The sequence below is a fragment of the Lynx canadensis genome, chromosome C1, assembly GCF_007474595.2.
Source record: "Lynx canadensis isolate LIC74 chromosome C1, mLynCan4.pri.v2, whole genome shotgun sequence".
Taxonomy (NCBI): domain Eukaryota; kingdom Metazoa; phylum Chordata; class Mammalia; order Carnivora; family Felidae; genus Lynx; species Lynx canadensis.
The window spans coordinates 94,966,042-94,992,582 of NC_044310.1; the positions used below are offsets into that span (position 1 = coordinate 94,966,042).

Sequence of the window (26,541 nt, forward strand, 5' to 3'; positions counted from 1 at the left end):
TCATGATCTTGCAGTTTGTAGGTTTGAGCCCCACGTAAGGCACTGTGCTGACAGCTCAGAGCCTGGAGCCTCCTTTGGATTCTGTGTCCCCTCTCTCTCTGCCCCTTCCCTGCTCACTCTCTGTCTCTTTCTCCCTCTCTCAAAAATGAATAAACGTTAAAAAAAATTAAAAATAAATAAAAGTTTCTCCAAGACAGACTATTTCTCATAGAATACTACTTAGCTACAGAAAGCTCCGTGTTTGATTACTGGTGAGTAAGGTGTTCTTTAGTGTGCACATTTTCCTGTTTTTGTTTTTTTTTTAATTATTATTTATTTATTTTTTTTAACGTTTATTTATTTTTGAGACAGAGAGAGACAGAGCATGAATGGGGGAGGGGCAGAGAGAGAGGGAGACACAGAATTGGAAGCAGGCTCCAGGCTCTGAGCCATCAGCCCAGAGCCCAGTGCGGGGCTCGAACTCATGGACCTCGAGATCGTGACCTGAGCTGAAGTCGGACGCTTAACCAACTGAGCCACCCAGGCGCCCCTTTAATTATTTTGTTTAAATGTTTTTTTGAGAGAGAGAGAATGCATGCATGCAGGCAGGGGAGGGGCAGAGAGAGAGAGAGAGAATTCCAAGCAGGCTCTGTGATGTCAGCACAGAGCCTAGTGCTGGGTTTAATCCCATGATCTGTGAAATCATGACCTGAGCCAAAATCAGGAGACAGATGTTCAACCAACGAACCCACCCAGGAGCCCCGGGGTTTTTTTTAACGTAGCAAAATTGCATAGGAATATAGGTATATTTTTGACAACTTTTTTTTGTGAACTAAAATTAAGATCACTTTTGTGCTTGAAATTATCCAGTGACTGAATGTTTTTATTTTTGTTTAGTTTTATAGTAACTTTTATTTTTTTTTTTTTAATTTTTTTTTTTTTTTCAACATTTATTTATTTTTGGGACAGAGAGAGACAGAGCATGAACGGGGGAGGGGCAGAGAGAGAGGGAGACACAGAATCGGAAACAGGCTCCAGGCTCTGAGCCATCAGCCCAGGGCCCGACGCGGGGCTCGAACTCACGGACCGCGAGATCGTGACCTGGCTGAAGTCGGACGCTTAACCGACTGCGCCACCCAGGCGCCCCTATAGTAACTTTTAAAGATATTTCATCTTTAGCAAAAATTAGATACAGGATTCTGTATGATACTGTAATGGTGGGTACACGTCATTGCACATTTTCCCAACCCGTAGAATGTACAACACCAAGAGTAAAACCATAACATAAACTGTGGACTTTGCATGATAATGATGTCTGTATGTAGGTCCATTGATTTTAACAAATGTACCACTCTGGTGTGGGAGGCTGATGGTAGGAGAGGCCAGTGAGGAGCAAGAAGAAGGTATATGGAAACACTGTACTTTCTGCTCAGTTTTGTTTTGCACCTAAAGCCCAAGTTCTAAAACATAAAGATTATTTAAAAGGAAAAAAAATAGTCTTGACAAAAAATACTATTTTATTTCATTCTAAGACTAGAATTGTGGGGAATTTTCATAACTTTATTTCCCAAGTATGTTAAGGAGGGAGGCAGGGAATTAAACGTACCTTTCAACAAATTGGAAAGGATTGAGTTGTTAGATGTTATAGAATTTACCTTTAATAGTGTTACAAGTTTTGTTAAATTAAGTAAGCTCATCCAGCCATACTGGCCAGAGCAGTTTCATTATCTGCAAGTTGGAAATAAACTTGTGTTCTAGATACCTTGAGAAACTGCAGACCTCATTCATTATTCATTGAGCATGCCCATTTACTGATGATGCTGATTATGCCACATTAGTCCCGTTTAGTGGTAGGACAGTGAGTTTGTAGCACCAAGCGGTGCTTCTCATCAACCCCTGATCTGACACAGAAGCATTTAAAATAGGCCTTAGGTTAATACATTCATGTTTAGAAGATAGTGTTGCAATACTAAAATTTCCCCCAAACAAGTTGCCGTCTAACGTTGTAACTACAAACAGATCTGTACCTAGAGTTCTGAAGATTTAACACTTTTTTTAATCCTTTCTTGATTAAAAATTTTCTGCACAGTTGATAGTTCCTGCTGTCTTTAGTCCAACCTTCTTTTAGGTTATAAAACACTGGGGAAATACAACTCCGTATATAAAATTTCACCTAATGCACACAGCTTTTCCAAAGAAGTACCTTTTTCTTAAAGTCTTGAGGACTATATGAGTTCAGTGTTACTCTTTTTAGCACCTCTGTGTTCCCCTTACCTCTTTTTTTTTTTTTTTAAGTTTATTTAGTTTGAGAGAGCATGAGTGGGGGAGGGGCAGAGAGAGGGAGAGAGAATCCTAAGCAGGCCCGACATGGGGCTCTGTCTCACGAACTGTGAGATCATAACCTAAGCCAAAATCAAGAGTCTTAACTGACTGACCACTTAGGTACCCCTCTCCTTATCTCTTAAATTAAAATTTTCCAATGTATTAAATTTAGGGTATATTTTAGTATAACTTTAGCAACTTGAACATGGTAAGTTGGCTGAATTTTCCTTACTCTAAAATCTTATCTGTATTTTGAGCTATTTAATACTTTTTCTTCAAAGATCATATAAATATACATATTTTTATACATTTTTATTTCTGTCAGAACTGTACCTATTGTAATTTTTCTTAAACAGAGAATATAACCATTGCCTTCTAATAGTAACAAAAATCATTACTCAGTTTACAGTGGTCAGAAACTATCTAAACTCAGCATTAGCGGTCCTGCTTCTGTAGTATTAATAGAACATGCTTGAGACCTCCTGCTCTTTATTCCACTAAGTTAAGTCTCAACCAGTATAGCAAACTCCTGGAGAAAGGCTTTGTAGTTGTTAATAGGTACTTGGAGTGAAGAGGTGGCAGGAAAACAGACTGACATTTTGATTTGATAATACTTTTCATTTTTCCTCCCTTCTCCAACAGCAAGTTGAAGTAGATTGCCAACAGTGTATGCTTGAGATCCTGGACACAGCAGGAACAGTAAGGATGTTTTCTCTTTTTTTGATAAATTTTAGTTAGTGAACAGATTTTGTCATCTGAATAGTTCCTCTGAGTAAAGTAAAAGTAATTACTCTGATTAAGAAGAAATTACCTAAAGGTAGGGTTTCTTAGATTTTCTTACAACTGCTTCCAACATGTACTTAATACCCACGTATCACTCTCAAATTGTATGTCAGGTTTACCTCCCAAATGTGTGTGTTGGGTATCTTCTCCCTATATGGAGGTAAAGATTATCCTATTACTGCTTTTAACAAAAGATATTTTAAATCCAGAATTGTAATTAAGGTAGGTATTTCTCTGGGTTCATTCCTACCTAAGGTAGGAATCTGTCTCTTGGCACCATAGTCACTATTTTTTATCAGAATTGTTTTTGCTTTTTTATTAGCATTTTAACATTCCAAGGGGCTGGTGACAGAAAATCTGACAAAAATCTTCAGGATTATTTTGAGCCTCATTTTTCTCCTCTTTAAATGAGTATTGTATAATGACATTAGTATATCATAGCATGCTTATAATGATCAAATGAGATAATGATTATAAATCACTTGGCACAATGCCTATTATATAGTATGAGCTCCAAGAATTTGCTTTTATTTTCATTGCCTTCCTTTGTCATCTCCTGTATAATTTTGTTATTAATTACTGATGATTTCCTGTTATACTGCCACAAAATAATGCACACATTAAGCGATTTTTTTTTTCTCCATTTACATATATATAGACTTTCCCTGTTAGGCAATTCTAAGCTTTAAAATGGATGCTATTCTTAAATGTTATAAGTTGTTTAAAATTTAGCACAAATTTTCCAAACAATTTCGTAGATGATAAAGTTTTATGTCATTAGGAAAAGCATGTAAGTAGGCTGGAGCAGTTGTAATACTAATTAAACTGTATGTTTCCATTCTTTTGTGGGAAAATGGGTCTTGATTCCAGGAGAAAGCTTGGGATCATTAGAACTACATCTTTCTTAGATCTGCTGACTCACTGTCTCCCCCTTTGTAATTCCATCTCCCCAGTTTCCTTAGCTTCTGAATCAGCAGTCATTCCCCTGTGTTCCCAGACACCCCAAAAGTTAAAGAATACTTACCCCATTCATCACCTCCACAACTGTGCGAGGATTCTTTTTTCTTCCTCTTGTCCAAATTAAGAAGCTCTTTACCGGAGATATCTTTCTCCAGTATCTTAGTTGTCTGTGTCCCCAGGGCCTTGCATGAAGCTTGGAAAGTAGTTGATGTTCATTAATCGTGTCCCAGATTACTCCTTACTCCTTGAAGATTTTGGCTCACTCTCTCCATCGCTGCTTCAGTTAGAATTCTTGGTGATTTTAGTATCCAAATAGAATCTATATGGCATTATAGATGATCCATTTCCCTTGGCCTGTCAGTGTCTTTTCTTTCCTTTTTTTCAACCCACGGAGCCACCCAGGTACACCGGTCTATTAGTGTCTTGATCTCCGTGCTGCTTCAGCTATTCACGCCCATGGTCTTCCCTAAACTATGTGATTACCAATAACTGTGATACAGCCTTCATCTTATTTTCAAGCATCCCTCTCTCCACTCACCACCTCTTGTTTTTCCTTCTCACTTCCTTTTATACCTTCAACTTCCCTGGAACCTGCAGTACGTTTATCCCATCATCTTTGATCATCCTCATATCCTAACCCCCTTTTCACATCGATTCAAGTCTGTGGTGGACTGTCATTATTCATGATCCGCCCTCTGCATGTATCCTCAGCTCCCTTGGACTTTTCAGCAACTGACTCAGTTGATCACTATCCTCTGTACAAATTGTATTCGTTTGGCTTCCAGGAAGCAACACTTGGTTAGCTTTCTCCCTCTCTCGTTGGTTAGTCCTGAGTCTCTTTTCCTGATTCGTCTTCATCTCCCAACCCCTTAGTATTGGAGACCCTAAGGATTCAGTACTTGGGACTTCTCTTTTCTAGCAATACTTCTTGGAGGTCATCTTTAGTAGCATCAAAATAATTTAATTAGGATCTATATGTAAAAGGGACCTACATACAGTTTTCTAAATGACAGAAAAACCGTGTTAAAGTGGTTTAAGATCTCCCTTCTGATTCTTCAGTTCATTGTCATGGTTTCTAGTCATGTAAGTAGGGAACAAGAACATTCACCTCAGTTTCTAGAAACTGTAAAATAGGTCTTAGGTTTCCTATCATGATAACGTGTAGGAAGAAATTCAGTAGCTCACTTTTGTGATTATTCTGATATAAATTGTTCTAGTATTCACTCAAGAAATCATATTTATAATTGCACTTTTTTTTATTATAGGAGCAATTTACAGCAATGAGGGATTTGTATATGAAGAATGGCCAAGGGTTTGCACTAGTATATTCTATCACAGCTCAGTCCACGTTTAATGACTTACAGGACCTGAGGGAACAGATTTTACGGGTTAAGGACACAGAAGATGTAAGTATATTTCTCTCTATAAGACATACTGCTCTTTCTCTGTGGCCAAATAAAAAGTGTCTGTTTTTCTGTTAAGAGGATTTGGAGGGTATCTACCACATACCTAAAAGAGTCCCTGTGATCAGAAAATTTTTACAACTTTCTAAATTTACTTGTAAATTATATGCTAAGATAGTTAGAAAAGCAGGGCATGTATGGTAAAGTGCTCATTGTGCTGTGTGTTAATAAATGCAGTAGGCAAGGAAGAGGAGTCAGAATACTTGGTAGAAGAAGTGGGGGACTCGAGTTGAGCTTTGAAAGGTGGTAGTTATGTCAGAAACAGTGTTCAGAGAACATTAGTGAGAACCATAGTGGTATGTTCCATTTCTAAAATTCTGTTGGTAGTTTTTACTTACAGTGTTTTCCTTTGAATTATGTTGAGGATTTTCATTAGCTGCATTTTTATATTTTGTACATTTTATTTTTGTTATAGAATTCTTATTTGATGAATGGCATCATTGCTGTTGTACCTTTTTGCAAAGATGAAATACATACTTTACATGTTTACCTCAGTTTTGAACTACAGAGAGTTCCTTTTCAGTTGTCTAAATTGGGATATAAAATTTCATGTGTACCTTTCTTTCTGTTTTCCTGTGTTCTCTCTCATTATTAATGGGAACATATGCACCTGCTCAGGACCTCAACTTTGGGTAATACTGTAGGCAGAAGGGATTTCTACCATATGACTCATTACCAACCGTAACCTAATGAATAGTTCTCTTCTTTGCCATGACTAATTTATCGAAGAGACTTCTGTTTTCGTAGGCAATTACATGCAAATCACTGAACTCGGGTAATGTGAACCTCTTTATTCCGTGTAATAACTGAAAAAGATGGAGCTGTAGGTCTAGTATGTTTCGCCTGACTTGTGATGATTGTCTGTTTGGGACACAAGATCCACGTGTGCCTTCAGTCCTTTCTTGGGTGTAGTGTCCATCACCTCACAGATGACTTTGTTCTGTGGCCACCTTTTATCTAAGGACGTTGCACAGTTTGTTAGCGACTTGTTTAATTGGCAGTTGGGACAGCATTTCTGGCATGGGGAGAAAGGGAAGGCGTAGCTGCTTCGTGGCTGTATTTTTATTGTTTGTCCTTTTTTAACATCTCACCTAAACTGGTCTTCAAATCTGGACGTCAGATACAGAAGTAGAACCTGTCGCTTGGGTTGTCTTGCCACTACTTCTGGTGTTCGTTGGACCTGTGAGGTGAAGCACTTAAACCACGCTTAGGACCAGTGGAGACATTCTTCTCTGTATTGCAGGAGCTGCCTTTCCCTTCAGATTTTTGTACTTGGAATTCAGCTATTAGTAGTAGTCCACATGACACTGTTGCGATTATAGCCTTAAAATAATTTAGCAAGTGAGCATAGTAGGATCTCTTCCATATTTTTTCTGTCTCTTCTCCCTCCATCTACCTTCTTTCCCTCAATACGCGTACAGTACATATTATTTCTTTAAGTACTTGGTGAAGCTTACGATCCTAATTAATCCATTTCAATTGGTGACAGGTAGTTGCTTACTTAGAAGAGTAACAAGTATGCTAGTGCTCATATTATGTTTTGTCCTTCCCACAGGTTCCAATGATTTTGGTTGGCAATAAATGTGACCTGGAAGATGAGCGAGTAGTTGGCAAAGAACAGGGTCAGAATTTAGCAAGACAGTGGTGTAACTGTGCCTTTTTAGAATCTTCTGCAAAGTCAAAGATCAACGTTAATGAGGTAACCTACATCTGCTAGGCAGCACAAAAAAGTGCCTTTTTAGTTACCTTTCTTTTAAGTTAACAGCCAAAACCAAGTTTTTTGAAGAAAAAATTTTGTTCTAAGCAGTCTTGATTCTGTCAGTGTATACAGAACTCTAGGTAATTGCTAGAAACCATATTCCTTCACTTGCATAACATCACTTTGATGACTAATGAGGACACTTATGTTTACCTTATCGGCATAGAGAAAGTTTAAGTTAAACAATGTGTTTAAAGTCCCACTAAGCTTCTGAATGATATGCCAGAAGGCGGTAGGTGAGAAGTGTCATATTACCCTTGTATTGTAACAGTTACCTATGCACATGTGTGTGAAGAGGTTGTAAAGTCAAGTAGGAAAATACAAAAATCAAAGTAGTTATTGAGCTTATCAACTTATACAGTTATTACCTCATGGATATCACAGAGTTGGGTGTTTTGAGTCCTGCTTTCCTTTGGTTTCTGACTCAAAAGGAGGTTTTGGGGGCATGGATATGGAACTGTAGTTCACCCAGTCATTGAGGCCTGATACAGCAGGTGCACAAGGCTTTTTTTGTCCATGACTCAAGCTTTCCACTATCTTGAGAACATAGCTGTGACAGGAATGCTTAACAAGTACACCCGCCTGCCTGGGTGTAAATCCAATACCCTACTGGATCCCTAAAAGATCAGCCCAGGTCCACCTGCCCCCACCAACCAACCAAAATTTAAGAGATTGTCTTTGCATCTGTTAGTTTTAACATAAGCTTTTTTAAAAAAACAAAAACAAAAACCAGAGTAGGCTTCTTTCTTCCACAGTAGTGCAAAAGTCTTCACTTGCCAGTTTGCTGGTCATTTGTGGCATCACAGGCAATCAGGCAGAATTCAGTTCATTTACAACATGGGTGAGAGTTGAGAGTGCATTAGGTTATCCGCATCCTGTGCGTTTGCTATTCCTCTCTGGCCTTTGCTTCTGTAGGTCACTTTTCGTTGACTTAATATTATTATAGTTGTGGACTACTGTCTGAGTTTTTTTTTAATATTTATTTATTTTGAGAGGGAGAGTGCAAGCAGGGGGAGGGGCGGGGGGGACATTGACAGAGGATCTGAAACGGGCTCTGTGCTGACAGCAGAGAGCCCTATGCGGGGCCCAAACTCACGTACCGGGAGATCATGACCCGAGCTGAAGTAAGACACTCAATTGATTGAGCCACCCAGGCGCCCCACTGTTGTCTGAGTTTTAAAATGACTGAGTTACTTTCAACATCTGACAGGCAAAAAAATTAAGCTTGCTGCAAATCCTGTTTTCAAATAACCAAGAATGTCAAAGCTTGCTCTTACAGGTAAAACCAATTTTTATAAGCACATAAGAATTGATAAATTTCATTTATTGTGTGCCTCTGTGTCTGGCAGTGTGTTAGGCATTGGGGTAGTAGTCATCCAGACACTGTTCCTGCCCTAAAATTTACCTCCTAGTGGAGAACAAGTCCTAGTGAGATCTTCACCTGTCATTTCTTTTTCACTGCCAAGTAAACAAAAAGGAAGTATGATATGCTTTTAGCTTCAACTTTCTCTGTTGTGGAATTACAGCTTCACAGATGTTATTTTGAAAAATGTGGCTCATAAAATTTTAAGTTTTAGTGCAGTCTTTTCTCAAAAAAAGCACTTTGAGATAAAAAGCATTAGGATTGATGCATGAGCTTGGATAGGGAAACAGTAGAGCAGGGTCACCATCTGCAGGATGATTGGTCTTAGAGATCTGGCTCCTTGCTGTCCCTGTTCTCGCTCTCACTGGTACCTACCCACCAAGTTCATAGGGCTCAGCTGGGGCTGGGTTGGGCCAGGGTCCAGTGAGCACAGCAGACAGGAGGTGTTCCTTACCTTTTAAGCATCCATGTTTGTGGGAACCCCCGTGCCGCTTGCTGCACCTCTCTCTGGGTGCAGTTTCCAGTGCAGCAGAGGTCCTTTTTCAGGACAGTCTTGTTCCAGTCAGCCCTCGACGTGAGGCTTTATTAGACAAAAATGGAAGCAGTAAAACAAAATGGAATAGATTAGCTATTTTAAGGATCTTAACTCTTTTGAGGGACATACAAATTTCATGCTAGAGTATAATGTTTGAGTTTCTTTTAATGTCTCTCTCTTTATAGCCTGATAATCCAGCTACAGAGTTCCTTTGATAGAAACAGCTATCCTCCGACAGCTAATGCTTTGTAAATATATGAGTGATTTCTGTTGGACTTAAAAATTTGAAATCACACGGGGACATACTGCTTGGCTAAGTAGCCCTCTAATTCTCTGATACCTACATCAGAATATATGTGTTTTAACTCTTATCCACACCATTTTTGGTATGTTCTGGAACTAGGACATAGCAATACCAGAATCACATCAGTCTTAATCAAGAATTAGTTGTTCTTTGCTGAGGCTGGAATAATAATCTTGAAATACATTAAGACATCCCAACTGAGAATGACAGAGGGTTTGAGGAACTCCTCTGTGTTCCCTTTAGATTTTTCTGTAGTTCAGAGAAATGGGGAAGAACCTAGGCTGAGGACCCTGAGCATATCTAACCAAATACTTAACTATAGTTTGCACTTGCCTTCATCACATAACCAGCCGTGGCTGTGAGGTGGGCAGTGTTTGCCAAAGTTGTTGAGGATATTATTACAAAATCAGTCAGTGTAGTCCCAGACACCCAGAACTGCTGGCATGAACAAACGTGTGGTTTTGATTCTTCGACTATTTTAGTTTATCCATTTACTTATTTTTTATTTTACAGCTTCTTCATTGAGGCTAGGGAACAAAGGAGAACCTGTTTGTGGCTTTTCCACATTAGGTTTTTAAAGGGTTTCAGAGTTGTGAAACAAACTGCCATTTTGTCCATATAGCCTGTGTTTTTAACTTTCTTAGAAATAAGATAATAGAGAAGTTGAATGGTTTGAAGAAGATGGGAGTGGGGAGGATAAAGCAGAAAGAAAAAAAATATAAACGAATCACTTATAGCTTTGTGATAAATCACTGAGTAGTTTTTTTTTTTTCTTTTTAACGATTTAGTCTTCTAATCTGAGGACCATTTTAAAAAGTAAATAGAAATTGTTTTATCTGAGCACCATCTGAAAGAAATGGAAACCAATGATTTAAAAAATATTTTAAAATTTATTGAAAATATGTAAGAACAATAAGAATTTCTGTTTACTCTTCCTCCAGATTCACCAGTTAACATTTTGTCAGTGTTTATATATCACACTTCTTTACTGCTAAATATGTTAGTGTCTGTACTCTTAGATCAAAGACATTTTCTTACACAACCACAACACAATTATTAAAATCAAGAAAATTGTTATTCACACAGCCCATGTTCAGTGCATATTCAGATTGTGTCATTTGTCCCTATAATGCCCCTAAAAGGTAGGACCTTTTGATACACTTCTACCAAGCACTATTTATCACAAATCAGTAATAGTAAGGAGATTCTGCGGTATTTGCTTCTATTCCAGGTCATTTGTGAGTATTTGCATTTCATAGCAAAGAACCAAATTCAGCTGATTTGTTTAATTGTTCCAACACTTTGGCATACTTAGCACTATGAAACATAGAAATACATCAGAATTAAAATAGTCTGCTTCTGTGAAATAAGTACTGTTGTATTTTTGTCTTTGATGCCTTGCGTTTTTCATCCAGAATGAACCCAAAAGATGTATTAATAGAAATGTTTTAATGAAGATGTATTTGTCACTTCAAATTGTGGTCACACACTTTTTTTATTTTTCACCTTAGCCAAAATTAACATCACCAAAAAGCGGCAAATGAAAACCATGTGCTTTTTTACGTATGATATCCTGAGAGGAACACATTATCTCTTTTGTCCTATTACAGCCCAAAATCTATAACATGAATCTAATTATGAGGAAACATCAGACAAACCCAAACTGAAATTCTATAAAGTTACTAGCCATCAGTTTTCAGAAATAACAATGTCATGAGAGACGAAGGCTGAAGAACTGATTTTAAAAGATTAAAATGACATGTAGTATGTGATCCGATGATGGATCCATTTGCGGTGGTGAGGAGAAGGAAGTACTCTAAAAGACATTATTGGGATAAGTGATAAGATTGGGATCTGCAGTGTAGATGATACAGAGTAACATATCCGTGCTTAAATGTAGTAAGCATGATACCTACATGGCTATATAAGAAAATCCTTGTTTTTAGGAGGTACATACTCACCCATTTAAGGACCCATTGTATGCAGAGTGCTCTCAAATGGTGTAGAAAATAAGAGAGAATATGTCTAGAGAGAAATGATAAAGTACACATGACAAAATGTCATTGGTGCATCCGAGTAAAGAATATACACCAGTCCTTGGTATTATTCTTGCAACTTAGTGTGAATTTGAAGTTTTCTAACCATAAAGTAAATGTGAAGATTCAAGTTGAGCATTAACTATTCCCTTAATATGTTTTGAAGCATAGAAGATTCCATGAAGAATTTAACTTCACTACCATATTTTTCACAACTAATTTTTTTTTCTTAGGTTGATATTGAATGTCTTAGAGTACATGTATTTCCCTTATGGTAAATTGGTGAGTCCTGCTTTACCCTGAGGTCACCTGGGGCCTCTAAGAAACCTGCCATTAAAAACAAAGCAACAAACAGAGATCCAAGAGCAAAATAACATCTAACAGAACCAGGATTGTTTTGTGAGCAAGATCTCAAATGTTTGTTGAATAAGACTTTTTTTCTTGTTTCTATTTAGATATTTTATGACCTGGTCAGACAGATAAATAGAAAAACACCAGTGGAAAAGAAGAAGCCTAAAAAGAAATCATGTCTGCTGCTTTAGACCCACAGTAAGCAGCAGCTCTGAGCCAGGTAAGGTACCAAAAGCAGAACAGATGCCTTTCTCATGCTCTTATTTTGGGCTTTCCCCAACCCAAACCACTTCCTGTTCCACCTGTTAGGGTATTTCCAGTTTCTGTAACTTGTAAATGGAACCTATAGCTCGTAGATCTCTTCATCTGTTGATAATTTGTCTTTCTCCCTGTGAGAAGAAGCTGTCGGAGGGCAAGGACCATGTATGTTTTGTTCACCACTGTGTCCCCAGTGCCAGGTACAGAATGGGAGTTCAAAAAATAGTGTTTGAATGAATAGAATGCATCCAGGGTCACTCCTAAATTCATGCCACATTAAAGTGGAACATGGTTCATTCTGAAACACATTGCTGAAGTGCACATTTGATTAATTATTTCAAAGTGAACACCCCTGTGTGTATCAATAATGGTCATTCCTACCATGGGGCGCTTGGGTGGCTCTGTCGGTTGAGCATCCGACTTCGGCTCAAGTCATGATCTCACGGTTTGTGGGTTCGAGCCCCGCATCAGGCTCTGTGCTCACAGCTTGCTCAGAGCCTGGAGCCTGCTTCAGATTCTGTGTCTCCTTCTCTCTCTCTGCCCCTCCTCCGCTCATGTGCTCTCTCTCTGTCTCTCAAAAATAAGTAAATGTTAAAAAAAAAAAAGTCATTCCTATCCAATGTAACCCCTACCCTGATTCCTAACATCATAGTTTTGCGTCTCTTTGAACTTAACATTTAGAAAAGCCAGTATTATGTCTACTTTTACTAAAAATATGTTTTCGGGAATTATCCTTGTTGCATATGGCAGTAGTTCATTTTTATCATGTAACTGTACTAGCAATATATTTATATATTCTGCTACTAATGGACATTTGGGTTCTTTTCAAGAACCAATATGGGTAATTCTGTGCATTTTTGCATGAGTCTTTATTCACATGTGCATCATTTCTGTTTGGTGTGTTTGTGTGTGTGTGTGTGTGTGTGTGTGTGTGTATGAATGAAATGGCCAGTCTAATACCATATAACTGATAGTTTTAGTAGATACTTCTAAAAAGGTTTTCAAAGTAGTTGTACCAGTTTACGCGTCTAGTAGCAGTTTATGAGTTCCATATCCTCCCCAAATTTGATATTGTCAGTCTTTTAACTCAAGCCGTTCCACTAGATACGTGGTAGTATGTTGTGGTAGTCATTTCTTTATAGGTATAGGTTGACTTCTTTGAAATGTTTTGTCTGTAGGCTTCTAAGTAGTAAGTACCACTTAAGTTTCCATTAAGTGAAACCATTGGAGAGAAATTAGTGGCAGCATTGAAGCTGCCTACCAATTGAGAAACCAGGCCCTGTGGGACCATTTGGGGTTTTTTTTCTCTATTTATATTAAATCCCCTGAACAGTTTCTGCTTTGTCTTCATGAACTCTTTAAACCATACCATAAAAGAATATTTTCATGAAGTGGATTTATGATGTAATTTAATGCTGGTTATGTGCCTATTACTAATTTTGTCAGGTTAGAGGAAAGTCTGCTGTTCCCACTTGAGAGTTGGTTACACTGTTTTGTAAGTCTCTTGGGTCCATTGAGCAGATTACCTCTTTCAGAGCACCAGATTAACTAACACGTGCTTCCTCAGAGACTTGGTTGAATCATTCTCTTCAGGGAAACAACTGAGTAATTGCATCCCCTTCTTAAATGAAGGTAGAGGAAAATGGGCAGAAAGAAGGAAACAGCAGGGGTTTGCCTTTGGTACTTGGATTTGGGAAAGATAGCTTCTGGTCGAATGTTTGCTTTAGGCTCTTAGTGAAATCTTGATTCAATAACTATAAATCATTAGCTCCCTGAAGGTGATTATTTTAAAATTTGCTGGTGTGTGTGTTTGGGTAAGGGTACACAGGTAGGAAAAAGAGGACTCCAGTTCCTGTTCTGATCTATATTCTTTAACTCTCTTGTAGTTGGCTGTCTTGTTGATGCCATTACCTTAGCTGACCCTAGTTTAATTTCCAGTTCTCAGAAAATCTCTTTTAGCTTACGTTTAAGCGAAGAGGTGCCGTCTCCTGGCCTGTTGTGAAAATTCCTTCATATGTTGTGTTTTACCTTAGACGAGAGATCTTGGCCTAGATCTGGAAACAAGACTTTCATCCTGTTGCATAAATTCTTAGGCTTTGATATATAATTCAGCTTAACAATATATTCAATAAGTCACCTGAGATCTCTGTGGGTGTTGGATAATAACAAATAACAAGTCATTTCTTTAGTGATCGGAATACTTGGCAGAGCAAAGAAATCACAGAGTGGTTATAGACTGGAAGTGCCATGTTGATCTCATTTAAAAAGTACAAAGGTTGGGGGTACGTTTAAGTAGTTCTATATATGTTTAGTAAGAGTACATGAATGTTGAGGGCAGTTTATCTGGCTTTACCCTTTAAGCAAGATTGTATTGAAGCATGTTAATCTCTTTTCAATATGTCCCATTTTTAAAGACTAGGAGAGAAGAAATTCATTTTCAGGAAATTCTTTCTTTAACCTAATTTTTTTCTACTGAGCAGTACCACTAACGTTGAGTCTTCCACCTTTGCACACGGGGATCAGCTCTTTCTGTGTCCTCTCTTCTGTCCAGTATTAGAGGTGGTGGTCCTGGGCGACTGGGTGGCTCAGTCGGTTAAGCGTCTGACTCTTGACCTCGGCTCAGGTCATGATCTCACAGTTCATGAGTTCAGGCCCCGTGTCGGGCTCTGTGCTGTCAGTGTGGGGACTGCTTGGGATTCTGTCTCTTCCTCTCTGTCCCTCCCCTATTCGTTATCTCCCTCCCTCCCTCCCTCCCTCCCTCCCTCTCTCTCTCTCTCTCTCTCTCTCAGAATAAATAAACTTAAAAAAAAAGAAGTGGTAATCCTAATATTCTATAGTACTGAAATGGTTAAAAAATTTTTATGTACAGGTGTCATTTCCTTTTTGGAAAAGGAACTTTTAAAAATAAGATGATAATGGGATAGAAATAAAGTAATCACTGTTTTCTGCTTTACAGACAGGACTGTCAGATTGTGAAAGCAATCAAACTATTTTTTAAACATTTTTAAAGGGAGTTTAAAATAGCCCTGTTACTGTAGCTGTTTAGTATAATTTGTCAAGTAACAATCAGCCAAAGTCTGTTTCTTTGTATATTATTAAATATCTGCTCGTTCACTACCATTTTCTGACGCAAGAGATTCATATACATATATATACGTATATATACACATATACGTATATATATGTATGTGTGTATGTATACGTATGTATATGTATATTCGTATATGTATGTATATATACATAGACATATGTATATACATATGTCTATGTATGTATGTGTATCTGTATACATATATATGTGTGTATATATATGTATATCTCTATCTATTCGATGTTCTAGATTACAGGAATGAAGAACTGTTGCCTAATTGGGAAGTGCCAGCATTCCAGACCTTCAAAAATTAAATCTGATGAAGAGGCTTCTCCTGTTTTATATATTATGTGAAGAATTTAAATCTTGTATTGGTTTGCACAAACTCCCTGGAGAAAAAAAATTGCTCTGTGTATATCTCTTGGAAAATAAGACAATAGTATTTCTCCTTTGCAATAGCAGTTATAACAGATGTGAAAATAAATATACTTGACTCTAATATGATTATACAAAAGAGCATGGATGCATTTCAAATGTTAGATATTGCTACTATAATCAGATGATTTCATATTGACCTTTTTATCATGATTCCTCCCTGTCAAGCACTAAAAAGTTGAACCATTATACTTTATATCTGTAATGATATAGATTATGAAATTTCCCCTCAAACTCATTGCAGCAGATAACTTTTTGAGTCATTGACTTCATTTTATATTTAAAAAATTATGAAATATCATTCTGTCATTATATTCTAATTAAAATTGTTTGTGCATAAAGCTTTGGAAAAATGGGTCTTTTATAGGAAAAAAAACTGGGATAACTGATTTCTATGGCTTTCAAAGCTAAAATATATAATATACTAAACCAACTCTAATATTGCTTCTTGTGTTTTACTGTCAGATTAAATTACAGCTTTTATGGATGATTAAATTTTAGTACATTTTCATTTGGTTTGTGTGTTTTTGTTATTGTTTATAGATTTAAGACTTTTATTTTATAATGGTCACATTGTTTCAGTGTGCTTTTATGCCTGGTACCTGCACACCACTTGGCTTTAAACCCCTCAGTAATTGCTGGTTTCTCTAAGAACAGACATCACACTTTCTGTTCCAGATGTATTTATTCCTACTATACAGCAAATCACATCAGACTACATAGAATAGTTTTGTATATTCTCTCTTGATCTTAAAGATTGTATCTTATTGAATAAAATATCCCACTGTGTATTATTTTTATATGTAAAAATAAGTTTAATACTGTATCAGGGGTTAACTTTACTATTTCAGATCTTCCACAGCTTGTCATTTCATCAGGGGAATCCTTTTGTCATTGTTAATTTGTTGGGTAGAAGCCCACCAATGAAATGTTATGAAAGAATTTTCAAATTTGCTTTATGATAGATTGAAGAATTTGAAAGAAGTAGGAAAAAGTGAAAAAGCATGTCAAGAATGTTGTCAGTTTGCTTTTGCTTCGACTACATGTGAAATAGTATAGTAGTCATAGTGTGGAAACGATTGCTAAGTTAAAAGTTTAGCTGGCTGTATAGTGGTGCTTTTCTTTTCCTTCCCAATTTTCTCTGTTTTTACAAAGATGGCGCTTAATGAGGACATGAATCTAGGGTGACCATATATGACTGACGTGCTCTCCACAGAGGAGCACAATAGCTTGTTCGGGCCGGTCAAGTGCTGGCAAAGGAGAGAAACCAGCTTAGGAAACCCTGTGCCTTGTCCCTGAATACTGAGGAGGAGATGAGTCCTAGAAAGTCTGCATCACTGCTCAGGGATCTAGATACTGTCTCGTTGCAACTAGGTATGAAGTAGTGTTCATGCCTTGCTGAGACTTTCCAGGAATGTGGTCAGTCCATAAGCTGCTAAGTTGAGATTTAAGAATAAGATTTCAAATATAAGCTCTGACCAACCTGAGAAAATGTTAAGATATTATGGAAAAAAAAAAAAAAAGGAAGAAAAAAGAAAAGAAAGAAAATTGGAAACTGTATTCTCTTGAGTTTGAGTTTCTAATACATTTAGTTAACTGATACTTTCTACTGATCCAGTTACACGTAGGTCTGGGATTGAGGGGCCAAAAATCTAATGAATGCAATAAATCGAAAATAAGTAACTGAAGTGTTAGGGCCAGTGTGTCCAGGTCAAGGTGGCATATATTAAGGTCCTCTAGAGTCACTCTGCTTAAAAACTCACCTCTCAAACACTCCTTTCGACTTAAAATCATAGACAAACATCTCACACATAAGTAAAAATTGCCAAACATTACCTGTTACATAGATTGTGTGGTTATTTGCCAGATCAATAGGGATCATTAAGAATAACTCCCAAGCTCCAGTCTGCTCCTTGGTGACCCTCTTCTCCAGTCCACTTGGGATGAAGTCAGAAGCGCGAAGAAAAACGCCCCGGTGGCACACAGCAGCACGCAGAACAGGGCCTGCTGAAATCAGAGGCGCAGTACTATCTCAGCAAAACCTGCCTCTGCTGAGCCAGGTGGAAAGGCATCCTGTCAGGAAGGGAGCTGGGTGCGCTTTTATGTGGTCCCTCTGTGGACTCTGCAGTCTTGGTTCCAGAGAGGAGGGTGCCTGAAACTAAGATGTACTTGGTGTGTCTTACATAGCTGAAAAATCCCAAAGTCCTCAAGGATATTCTCTGTGACTCTCATACGCTAAATATCCAAGAACTGGTATGTTCGTATTTGTGACTCTTCAAAGCATGATGGCTTTAGTCATATGAGTAACATATCATTTAAAGGAGGCTTGACGTCCCAGTTGATAGTTTTTCCCCACTAAAGCACGAACGACTTTAATGGCTTTCTAGTGCTCCCCCCAATCTAGTTTTAGAAACAAAACAGTAAATACATCATCTATAATTTTACCCTCCACCAGGGGGAGCTTCAGTATCAGTTAATACTTTTACAAGCCTTGAATGAATAGTATGAATTCAATCCATCTGTTCTTATAAATAAACACTGCTTGCTTCACAAAGAGGCGTAAAGGCCTTTCCTCGAGAATTTGAAATCTACCGGGCAGGGGAGAGAAGTAAGAAATTCATCAAAGATGTGAAAATACTGTAATTCATTAAACCGTGGTCACAGAGTTAGTTCTCTTAGGAATGTTAGGAGAAATATGGGTGTTGGCATGTTATCCTCTCTCCCCTACAGCTTTGAAATAGTTTCTCTTTGGCCTCTTGATCTGCCATCATGACTGGCCACCTTTTACTCCTCAGTGAAAGGGTCTGTTTCTTTGAAATTAGAATGTACTTGGGAAAAGTTAATCCTTGGGAAGGTGCTGATCTTTACTTTATTACCAGCATCATTTAAGACAGGTTACTTGGTCGGGAGCTATTTTTCTCCATATATGAACATCATCATTGGACCTGCCCCATTTCAGTATTTTGCCTCATTTTCCTCATCAGGGACACCTATATTTGTCAGTTCACGTATCTCATTTTCCTTTTTAGGACTGAGGGACAGAAAGAAAGGTTACCTCCGTATTTTCATTGATAAGCAATCGCAGTAGAGTGTTAGAAGACATAAAATATGCTCTTATAAATTATATGTGTGTTGTGAAACCAAAGTGTGAAGACATTGTCAGGTATTTGGAGGAGGAAAATAGCTTGTAAAATAACCTTTTGTTTTATTTGGGTCTTGTACTTATTTAAGGTGCTACATAAATGTGTAAAATAGCCCCTCTTGACTCAGCTCCAAACTTAAAAGGGCAGAGTGGTTTGGGTGCTCGGCCAGCATCTGGAAAAAGCCCATCTTGTGCAGGGAAGGAAATGAATGCAAGCTTTGAGGTAGTCCAACCACCAAGCTTTTAGTGTTTCTATTCCCCAAAAATGTAAAAAATGCAAGTTATTCTTGAAAATGTAGTACAGACATTACATTGAATATGAATATTTTTTTTACTGCAGTTTTATCTTGGGTTTGCTGAATGCGCAGTCCATTTATTTAATGCCATGTCTTGCTTAAATATTCTTGTCGAGAACAGCTGGAGACTTTGAACTGGATGCTTGGTTCTGCTTTCTGGAAAGGCAACATGGATTCTGTTTTGCAGACATTAAGAAGAGCTTTAAAAGGGTATTGGGGGATACAACTCTTTGGCTTTTTAAGAAGAAGCCTCCTGTGGTTCGGAGCCCAAGGTGTGACATACATTTCCTGCTAATTGCTTCTCTTAAGAAGCATGGGCTTGGCTGTTCCTCTTGAGGAAAAACCTTAATAAACCTTCCCATTTTACCAGTGATGTGACTCTTATTTTGAGCTGTTGTTTTCAATATATTTTGTTGTTGTTGTTAAAGCTTAACCCTGTGCAAGTTCTTGTGTTTGCTTCTAACCATGTAAAAATTCTTGTAGGGCGTATAAAGCAGAGATGATCCTTATGCACCTGTCAGCAAATATTGATAGTGCTTCGACTCCATACAAGGTGCTGACCTGCATGTTGGGGATACAGCCGTGAATGATACAAAAGTCTCTTCCCTCCGGGAGTCTTTGGCAGGACACAAAAGACTGTGTGTGTGTGTGTGTGTGTGTGTGTGTGTGTGTGTGTGTGTGTGGTGTGTAAAATGCTGAGTGCTCCGGAGAGGAGTTAAAAGGATAGGAGTGCTGGGCAGAGAGAATGTGGTGGTGGGTCAGAGGTTTATTCCCTTGCTGAAGTTGCTATTTGCATAAATATTTGAAATGTGCCTCCCACACAACTGCCTGGGGGAAAGAACCGCCTTCCATGCATTGGGAAGTGTCTGCAAATGCCATGAGGTGGACGTGTGCCTGCATGTTGCAGCACCAGCAATATGGCTGGAGTGGAGTGTGCAAGGGGGGAATGGTAGTAGGATTGGGTCGGGGTTGTGGGGGGGAAGGAATTTCCTTCAGCATGGGCTGAGCGGGGCCCATGGAAGGGATTTCAGCAAAGGGCATAGGGAACATGATCTGACTCAACCTATCATCAGGACACTCTGGCTGCTGAGCTGAGACGAACCTGTGAAGGGGCAGGGGTGGGAGCAGAGAGACCAGTTAGGAGAAAGTGGAGTGTGAGCAAGGAGTCCAGGATAACGCCAACATTTTTTTGCCAATAATCAAGATAGTGAAGATTGTGGCCGGAGCGGGCTTGGGAGTTCCATTTTGGATGTACTAAGTGTTAGGAGCAGGTCACATCCTAGAGTTGCACGGTAGGCAGTTGGATAGGAGTCTGGAATTGAGGGGAAGAGATCTGGACAGGAGATTCACAGTGAACGTTCAAGAACACGGAGCTGAACAGGATCATGGTGTTGATTGTAGGTAGAGAAGTCCAGGGACTCCCATCATTGAGGTTCAGAGATGAAGAGGAGTTAGCAAAGGAGAACATGAAGGTCACTGGTGACCTTGATGGGCTGTCAGTGGAGCAGTAGGGAGCAGGACTGGAGTAGCATAGGAGAAGACAGGAAGAAGGTCATTGGAGACATCAGGTGTGGACTGCCCTGTTAAGGTGGTTGAGACTGCGCTTGTTGGTGAGCTAATGGGAGTGGTCCACTGAGGAGGAAAACTGAGCAGGCTACATGGACGGAATCTAGCATACAAGTACAGGGGCTGAGCCAGATGGGAGTATGGGCAGGCATGGCGGTGGGAGGAAAGACAGTACGGGGTCAGAGAAACTGGTAGGTCACAAAGAACTGATAAAAAGTACCATGAGGAAGTGTCCTACAAAGTAGTAGGAGACAGAAAGGACTGATGCTTTCTGTTCTGGGCCAGCTGCTATGCTTCAGGAAGGGGAGTTTGAAGTGGGCCTTTAAGGGTAGAATTTCAACAGGTAAGTGTGGGGAAGTGTCACAGGCAGGTTTGCAGAATATGGGAGCAAGAAATTACCTAGTTTCGGCTGACATTAATGTGGAAATAATGGGCTAAGAAGTAGATCGGGACCATGTTGTGGCGAGCCTTGAAAGGAGAAGGTGACCTTCCAGTAGGGAGAGCTAGAAAAGTAGGGCCTGCTGTTCATTCAGGTGCCACCGAGAAGGTGGGCACGGGGAAATTTCAGAAGAGATCTGGATTTGCAAGAGTAACTCCCCCTGGACTAATGGTCTTTTCAGTCTTCATTCCTCACTTCGTTTTCCAAAACCCTTTCTCTAATGATCTGAGTCATGTGGTTGTGATCATTCGCAAACAAGAGCTCAGTTTATTTTTTTTTAATTCTTTTATGTTTTTATTTATTTTTGAGAGAGCGCAAGCAGGGGAGGGGTAGAGGTGGGGAGACCCATAATCCGAAGCAGGCTCCAGGCTCTGAGCTGTCAGCACAGAGCCTGACACAGGTCTCGAACTCACAGACTGAAATCATGACCTGAGCTACAGTTGGACGCTTAACTGAACCACCCAGGCGCCCCTACTTTTTTTTTTAATGTGTATTTATTTTTGAGAGGGTGCACATAGGGAAGGGGCCGAGAGAGAGGAAGACAGAGGAGAGTCTGACGCGGGACTCAAACCCACAAACTGAGATCGTGACCTGTGCTGAAGTTGGACGCTTAACCGACTGAACCTCCCAGGTGCCCTGAAAGCTAAGAGAACCAGCATTAATACTTGGGCACACAAAGGTAGTGGAGAGGATTGAAGAGAAAAATCTCCTTTGTTAACTCTGTTCCTCTGTTCCTCTGACCTGATTGTGCCCCCCTCAGACCTTTTGGCTCCTCACGGGCATACAGCCACCCTCAGTTCCACCCTCACACCCTCCCCCTGCTCTTGCTCTTACTCCCCCCCCCCCCCCCCCCGCGTGAGACAGCAGCCTCTGTCCCTCCCAGCCCTCCCCTTGGCATCTGCCAGCGTGATTGACAAGTCGAGTAAGGGAGCGTTTTTCCTCAGTTCGCTGCTGTTGGGGAGCTGCCAGCTTTCCCACCAAGATCCCATCGTCCAGGCCCTCCCTTGTGGGTGAGAGGAAAGGCACAGGCCACACTGTACCCACCCACCCACCACCACCTCCCCCGCTGCGACCACCTTGCCCCTCCCATCCCCAGGGTTGAGCGGGTTGGGGAGTTTGAAGGAGCCGCCGGGATGAAGGGAAAAGCCTGCAGCCTTCCCAGGTGGGAAAACAGGACGTGGAATTATGGGCCAAGCACTGGGCTCTGCCTGCTTTCCTGGGAGGGGATGCATGTAATGGAGGAGTTTAAAGAAGATATTTGATCCCCACACTCCCAGCGGGGTCCTGAAGCCAAGGCCAGCGGATTTGGCATTCTTTGGGCCCTTGAAATCTCTGCTGGAGAGCCTAACCCCTTGTTTTCTGGGATATAAATGGTCTTATCTTAACAGATGCTTGGGACCTCCGACCAGGGATTCTAGCACCTGCCTCAGTCAGTCTGGCCCAGTGCTCCCTGTGATAAGGAGCAGGCTCCCTAGGCTGGTCCTGCGGAGCTGGAGCTGTCGCTGTGGCCCGTGCACGTCGCAGGCTTGGAGTGAGAGCCTGCAGGCCTTCCAGTCCCAAGCCTGAGTCCGTGTAGGGATTTCGGGAGCTACACTTAGCCCATTTGGAAGAATCTGGTTTTTTGGGTTTGTGTGTGTGTGTGTGTGTGTGTGTGTGTGTGTGTGTGTGTGTGTTTGCCTTTTTAAAGCAAATTTATGCCTGAGACCCTCCCCTTTCCCACCACTTCTACGCAAATGACTACGAATGCTGCCTTGTGGGCAGCTCAGTCCCTGGGAGACAATGCCTGGACTGTGGCCAGTAGTGGGGGCTGGAGGTAGGGAAGCCTGAACACCCAACTCTCAACTTCCTTCCCCACTGCCCCGCCCTGACTGAGCCTCCATAAGTACAATGGAGGAAGGAGAATCCGGCAGACTCAATGTCCCCGGGAGGGGTGGGGATCCCTGGCAGTGCAGGTTAGGAAAAACTTCTTGGGTAGAGTACGCCTGGGGCCAGATGTCGTTGCCAAACGGACAATGGCAATGGGGGAGAGGTAGTGAGCAGAAAGGGAGACCGTTGGGAGACGGGGTAAAAGCAGTATCCTCTGAAATGGGAACTGGGGCCCATGTGGGACTGAGCAGGCTTGGGAGAGAAGCGGCCGTGGTGGCCATCCGAAGGGCCCGAGCTCTGGGCAGCCCAGTGACACTGAGGCCCCTGGACAGCCTGCATGAGAACAAGATTGGCCTGGGCAGCTGGCGTGGAGAAGCCAAAGCCACAGGGGGTTACAGAGGGCATGCACAACAGCTTAGGGACGGGGCTAGCAATGGGCCTTGGGAGCGGCTGAGGGGGCCTTGACCGAGGCGGGCCTTACTGACGCAAGAGCCGGGCTCAGCCCAGGGCTCGCCCTGAGGACTGTGTTCGGTGTGGGAGATACAGAAATGAGTAATGAGTACTTGGTACCCTGGAGGTGCTCACAGTCTAGAGGGGAAGACGAACATGCGAAAGGGCGATTTTAAAAGGGGTTCCTATGGCTGGGTATACAGGCGCAGGTAAGGGCCCCGGGGAGGGCTTCACAGAGGAGGTGCTCTTTGAACTGCAGTGGAAGCTGAGTAAAAAGCCAGTCTGAGGCCATGGGGAACCTGGGTCTCGGAGACCAGCCAGTGCAGAGAGCCACTCAGTAGCACAGGGCCCTGGAAGATAGAGCAGAGGTTGGGGGAGGGGAGCAGTGCCCCCAGAGGAGGCGGAGCAAGTCCGCTGGGGTCTGCTGGGGGAGGGCTGGGCCTCCAGACACCAGGCAAATCAGGCCGGCTAAGGATGAAGTCACAGTACCTTGAAGACCTTGCCCTCACCTCCCCTATTCTCCCCCGAAGGCGAAGGAAGGTGGGGAGCATTTCCTTGCAGCTGCGGCCTCCTGAGAGGCGATGAGGACGGGAAGGGGGCTGAGGGAAAGGCAGCAGGAAAGGGAAAGCAGCCGGGGCTGGGTGGGGGTGGGGGGGAGCAGAGCCAGAAACAGGAAAGCAGAATGCACCTCTGCCCCTGGAGGGAGGACACGTTCCCCCTACAGCAGTGCCCCCTGAGAGCTGAACCACCCCACCCTGACCATTTGGAAGCAGCTAGGGGGCTTCCCCGGACTGGAGAGAACCAGAGGGGTAGGGGAAGACAGCCCAGAGCTGGTCACGGGCAGGAGAGGGTGGAGGTGTGGAGCAAGCCTCCAGTTTTTGGCCGTGATTCCTAGGCCCTGGAATGGGGCGGTCCTCTTGAGCGCCATGCCCAGAGGGGCATATCTAGAGAGAATGGATTCTGTGGAGTGGAAGCCAGGGCAGCAGCTGTGGCCTGAGGCCTTAGTATACAGAGTTTGAGGCAGCCAGGGACCTGGCAAGAGGCAGCATAAAGGGGAAGTGTCACAGTCCCTTGTCAGATTAGTATCGCCCCAAGCACTGTGTGGAGAGGTAGGCGCCCCCCGCCCAAGGGCCCCCTCCCTCAGTGTTCCTCAGAGGCCTCTCTCTGACCAGGACACCAGGATGCCTCCAGAGACACCTGGGGGGCAGGGACACTAGAAGGGGAGGGAGAACGAGGGTGTGAAACTTAGTTTAAAAAAAATAATAAAAGTAAAAAGAAAATAGTACCAAGGGGGTGACTGCAGTCTGGGGTCCTGATCCTGCCCTTATCCCCCCGGGCTGGCTAGGCCTTTCCTCCAGGCCTGTCATCCTGAGCCCCTGACACCTCTTGCGAGGGGCGGCTTCGGGGCGCCTCCCACCCCATCCAGGGGGGTGGAGGGGGGGGATTCTAGCAGGAGTGCCACTAGCACCTTTAGGCCACTAGTCCCCAGGGCGACTGAGGGGAGGGGCAGGGTGAAGTGTGGGGCTTGGCAGAGACTCTAGCGACTGAGGCCTTAGGGAGCAGAGAGCAGATCAGGGCTGGACTCTTCTGAAAGCCATCAGAACTTGGCTCATTCAGCTCTCCAGTCCTTGCCAGGAATGTGAGGGCCCGCGGTTGACTGCGAGGGACAGCTGGGTACAGGAGGGGCTGGCGGTGTTCCCTAGAGCCCATCCTCGGGCAGTGGGGTCCTCAAGCAGCCCCTGCGGCCCTCTCCACACCCCTCCCCACACACGCCATCCTCCATGAGAAAGTGTCAGTTGTTTGCCATTTGGCAAATAACAGTCCACTGGGATAATATTTGTACAACGTACAAAAATGTCGTACGTTGTCTTCTCTACAATAGAGAAACCTATTGTCTTCTCTGATCCTTGCCACGATCCTGTGAGGTAATAGGGCCCGTATACGTTTTTTTAAACAGAAGAGGAAACCGAGCCTCCATGAAAGTTTTGTTGTTGTTGTTGTTTTGTTTCAGCGGTTTTGCTCTGGGACACGTGGTTCGTGCCTGAACTGAAGGTCAGGTGGTCCAGCCCAGAGCTTCTGCCGCGTTCCTGCATGGAGGACATGCATGATGTCCTTTAAATCTCCAGCAGCCTTGCATTACCCCCATGTCATAGACAAGAAAAATGAGGCTCAGGTTAAGCAACATGCTCAAGCTGACAGGGACAGAAATCCCGTCTGACTCCCAAATGCAGTGCTCATTCCATGGTATTGGCAGAAGTGCCTTAGCTACTCTGGGTCGGGGAGTGACCTGAGGTACCCTGAAAGCTGGAGACATGCCCCTGCTTCCCCAAGATGCAAGCTGTGCTTTTGCTTTTAGGGAGGCCCTGTAGGAAATGGTGTGACTTGGGAAAAACAGGGATGCCCCCTACCCCACAGAGAGGAAGCGGGATGTAGTGGGGACAGAGCCAAAGCAGGTCTCTGTTCCTCTGGGCAAGTTGGGGTTCCGATCTTAACCTGGGTGCAGGGGAAGTTCTTGGTGGGCCGGGGTGGGGGGCTCCGGGAAAGAGGGGTCCCGGATCTGAAGGGTTGGAAAGAAAAAGGAAGCCAGGAGATCCCGCAGGCCCGGTAGGGACTCTTCTAGGTCCTGTTTATGGTCAGGGAACATCTAGAGACACAGTGACCACAGAGCCACAGAGAAGCAGGTGGGGGCCTGAGCAGATGTCTGGGTCAATCAGGGGGTCCCCCGTACCTGCCAGGGAAGTGGGCCAGGTGTGACGAGGGGCCCCGTGCCAGGGAGGGTATTAGATGAGCTTCCAGCTTATTTGCATGTCCTAATTAACCATAAAATGAGCCCCAGGGGCAGAGTTAAACTGTCAATTTCCCTCTGCTTACCTTCCCTACCTCCCCCTCCTCCTGCTGCTCCCCACCCCTACACTTTTCCTACATCCCCGTAGGCCCCAGACATTCCCATTCACCTCTCCCCTCAGCTTCAGTGGAATACAGTCTCCATCCTGTCACGACCAAAGCCCAGAAAAGGAGGGAAAAGGAAAAATTAGTGGTGCGGGGCAGGGGGTGTAAGTGAATTGTGTTTCATTAGCAAAGCATGACCTAGTGATGAGGGCATTCTACCAGCCCTTGTCAAGACCAGAGCAAAATTCCCCCAG

At 42.3% G+C, this 26,541-nt stretch overlaps 1 protein-coding gene across 3 annotated transcripts in view; it reads left to right on the plus strand.

Moving 5' to 3' along the window:
* The window catches only part of RAP1A (RAP1A, member of RAS oncogene family), a 77,265-nt gene extending 61,115 nt beyond the window's left edge, over positions 1-16,150 (plus strand). For all 3 annotated transcript variants that reach the window (XM_032594357.1, XM_030326431.1, XM_030326432.1), the window contains exons 4-8: positions 2,944-3,000; positions 5,310-5,450; positions 7,063-7,206; positions 11,960-12,075; positions 15,454-16,150. In XM_032594357.1, coding sequence (XP_032450248.1) covers positions 2,944-3,000; positions 5,310-5,450; positions 7,063-7,206; positions 11,960-12,046 — 429 coding nt within the window. In that variant the 3' untranslated portion in view covers positions 12,047-12,075; positions 15,454-16,150. The remainder of the gene's footprint in view (positions 1-2,943; positions 3,001-5,309; positions 5,451-7,062; positions 7,207-11,959; positions 12,076-15,453) is intronic.
* Positions 16,151-26,541: the final 10,391 nt, after the last annotated feature.